This window comes from Limulus polyphemus, unplaced genomic scaffold (assembly GCF_000517525.1).
Source record: "Limulus polyphemus unplaced genomic scaffold, Limulus_polyphemus-2.1.2 Scaffold2642, whole genome shotgun sequence".
Classification (NCBI taxonomy): Eukaryota; Metazoa; Arthropoda; class Merostomata; order Xiphosura; family Limulidae; genus Limulus; species Limulus polyphemus.
The window spans coordinates 143,407-146,652 of NW_013668252.1; the positions used below are offsets into that span (position 1 = coordinate 143,407).

Sequence of the window (3,246 nt, forward strand, 5' to 3'; positions counted from 1 at the left end):
AGATTCACTGATGATTTAAGTATAAAAATAATTTATTGATTATTTGAATCTAAGAATAGTTTAATTGGCCTTAAAGTCAGGTAGTGAACACAAGTAAATGTTGTTTTACATATTTTACATTTGTATTAAAAAGAAAAAATGTACTTAGGTTTCTTCGAAATGAACCTGGATTTCCTGGTGGTGAATTTGTCAGTCTTCTCTTGAGTAGTGCTATCGGTAAGATCATAGTTAAAGTTTCCAGTTCAGCATGACAAGTTCTTAGTTAAATAGAGTAAAATTTTGATTAGATAAATAATGCTGTAACGAACGTGAGAGAGAAAGAAATAACAAAATTTACCATCTTAAATGAAAGACTATGTTTACAAATTAAGTTTCAGCATAGAAGTTTATTTATTTAAAAGAGCCCTTCATTTAAAAAACAAACAAACTTTTAAGAACGAAATAAAAACCTTCATGGATGATTGCTAAGCCTTCCTGTTAGTTCTGTTCCACTCATTTGAAATATTGGCCACAGGTACCTTTTTTTTGTGGTGTGGTTGTTTATCAGATGTACGTACATCTAGTTATGAGTTTGATATATGTAAGAAATATTTACAAGAGTTAATGTAAACATTAGTTATCCCAGTTGTTTTCTGAGTTATTCTGTAACTGGTATGTACACTGTGTTTAGGAGTTTTGAAGCAGGGCCAAAATAAACTATGTAAAGAGTGGCGAGAGAAGATCGACCTTTTAATCTTAGCCAACCTGAGCTGTTTTTGCCTTGTTCCCAGTAAGCAAGACGATTTGTACCGGCAAATGGAAATTACTCGTGTAAGTTTTAAAGCCATGGTTTAAACAAATAGAAATTACTTGTGTAAGTTTTAAAGGTTTAACCTAATTTTCACACCAGTAAAAAACACGTATTAGCTGTGCTTTCCCAGTAATTTTTAAAACGTATGAGTAAAAGTAACGATGAATATTTTGTAATATGTTGGCCACACTATTTGTCATATCCAGTGTTGATGAGGCCTTTCGCTTAGTACCAAGGCTCGGAATGGCTGGATTAATTCCTTACTGTATTTGTGAGGTATGATTACATCTAAGATTAGGTTATTGTATGAGATTATTTCCAATGATAAACTTGATGCTTTTGTGTAAGATTATTTAAATATTATGATTAACAACTGGAATATTTAAATAAGTGATCTGCTATGGTTCAGTAATATGTGATGGAAGTTAAGTATTCTTCACATGTTCAATAGGAGTTACGTAGTATTCACATGTTCAATAGGAGTTACGTAGTATTCACATGTTCAATAGGAGTTAGTAACTCCTATTGAACATGTGAATACTATGTAACTCCTATTGAACATGTGAATACTACGTAACTCCTATTGAACATGTGAATACTACGTAACTCCTATTGAACATGTGAAGAATACTACGTAACTCCTATTGAACATGTGAAGAATACTTAACTTAGTATTCACATGTTCAATAGGAGTTACGTAGTATTCTTCACATGTTCAATAGGAGTTACGTAGTATTCACATGTTCAATACGAGTTACGTATTATTCACATGTTCAATACGAGTTACGTAGTATTCTTCACATGTTCAATAGGAGTTACATAGTATTCACGTGTTCAATAGGTAGTATTCTTCACATGTTCAATACGAGTTACATAGTATTCACATGTTCAATACGAATTACGTAGTATTCACATGTTCAATAGTAGTATTCTTCACATGTTCAATAGGAGTTACGTAGTATTCTTCACATGTTCAATAGAGTTACATAGTATTTTTTTTCTAATACAGATTTGTTTTGTGATTTATGTCACTCCAAGCAGTTAGCTCAACCATTTTTATGTTGTTCATTTACAAAGATAGTAGAGGTGCCTTTGTCAACAGATAGTGCCATCTTTCTTTAAATAATATGAAAAGTTGTTTAAATGTTTAATAATGAAGTTGAAGATGGTTGATAAAACACAAAACAATTTATTTACAAGGTTCGAACATTTTGGAATATATTCATTCCATCTTCAGCAATATCTGAAAATCACTAGTTTACTTGGTTTTTAATAGAAGTGGTAAATGGAAGGATAAAACAAAAGGATTTTAGATATTTGACACCTCCTTTAATAACTAAATAAACTTTTTGGATTTCGCTAAAGATGGAATGAATGTATTTCGAAATGTTTGAACCTTGTAAATAAAACGTTTTCTCTTTTATCGGTCGTCTTTATCTCCATTATTAGACTTCAGTTTCCCCATCATGAATCCCTTGCAAGTTTTAATGTTTTGTTGATGTCACTTTGGCTGCATAGACATATTTTCAAATAGTGCAGAGTTGTGATGTAGTTCAACTGTGACTAGTAAGATCTTGTATGTTATCCATTAATTCAAAAGAGCTTGTTAAAGTATTTACAAACAAATATAATAAGATTACTTATTGTAAAGTTATTCACCCACAGTGTGCACTTCCTTCGTGACCTCACATTATTGATTCATTTGTTTTTAGGGTGTTTGCAGTGTAATACGGGAGTGGCCGGATAACTTGAATGTTAAGAAAATTTTCAATACATATCTGAAGCAGTTTTTTGTAAGTAATACGTGTGTGTCTGAAGTAGTTTAATGTGGGTACATGAAAGCAAAAATTGGCATAAAAATGAGTTCCTTGCCAGGCACAGTAAGTATGAAATAAAGTGTAGTTACAGTTGAGAAAATATACAGTTCTGTAATAACTTGTGGTACATAAAAATGAGTTCCTTGCCAGACGAAATATTAGACGAAATAGCTTAAATCTCATAACATTATACATTTATATATATTTATTATATTTATTACATTGACCTTTCACCTGTGCCTGGCTAACAATACACAAGTTGCAATGACGTGGCTCACGTGCACTCATGTAATATATAAAATAACTTAAAGGTGACCTTCGGTCTTTACAAAGTAACTTGTCTTGGCTGTGTTTTAATTTAAATTATTATACATTATATATGTATATAGATTATTGCTATTTTAAAATAAGTTCTTAAAGTTATTTTTCCTAATACATAGAACAGTAAATAAAGAAGTAAAGCAAACAATTATTGACTTTTGTACTCAGTCGCTGCTTGATATAGGTTGATAAGCCTTTAAAAATTTTGCATGTGGAGTACATGAAACAAAATATTTTTTTTAGGTTTTATATATACTTCTGAATAACTAAAAAATCATAAATTACTACATCAATACCAGAGAATTCAACTATAATTTA

General features: G+C 30.7%; 1 protein-coding gene across 1 annotated transcript in view; it reads left to right on the forward strand.

The window, feature by feature from the left end:
- LOC106467516 (testis-expressed protein 10 homolog) overlaps positions 1-3,246 on the forward strand; it is a 23,236-nt gene that overhangs the window by 17,709 nt on the left and 2,281 nt on the right. Inside the window, exons 9-11 of the mRNA XM_013927874.2 lie at positions 149-216; positions 671-810; positions 2,503-2,583. Of these exons, the coding sequence (XP_013783328.1) occupies positions 149-216; positions 671-810; positions 2,503-2,583 (289 nt within the window). The remainder of the gene's footprint in view (positions 1-148; positions 217-670; positions 811-2,502; positions 2,584-3,246) is intronic.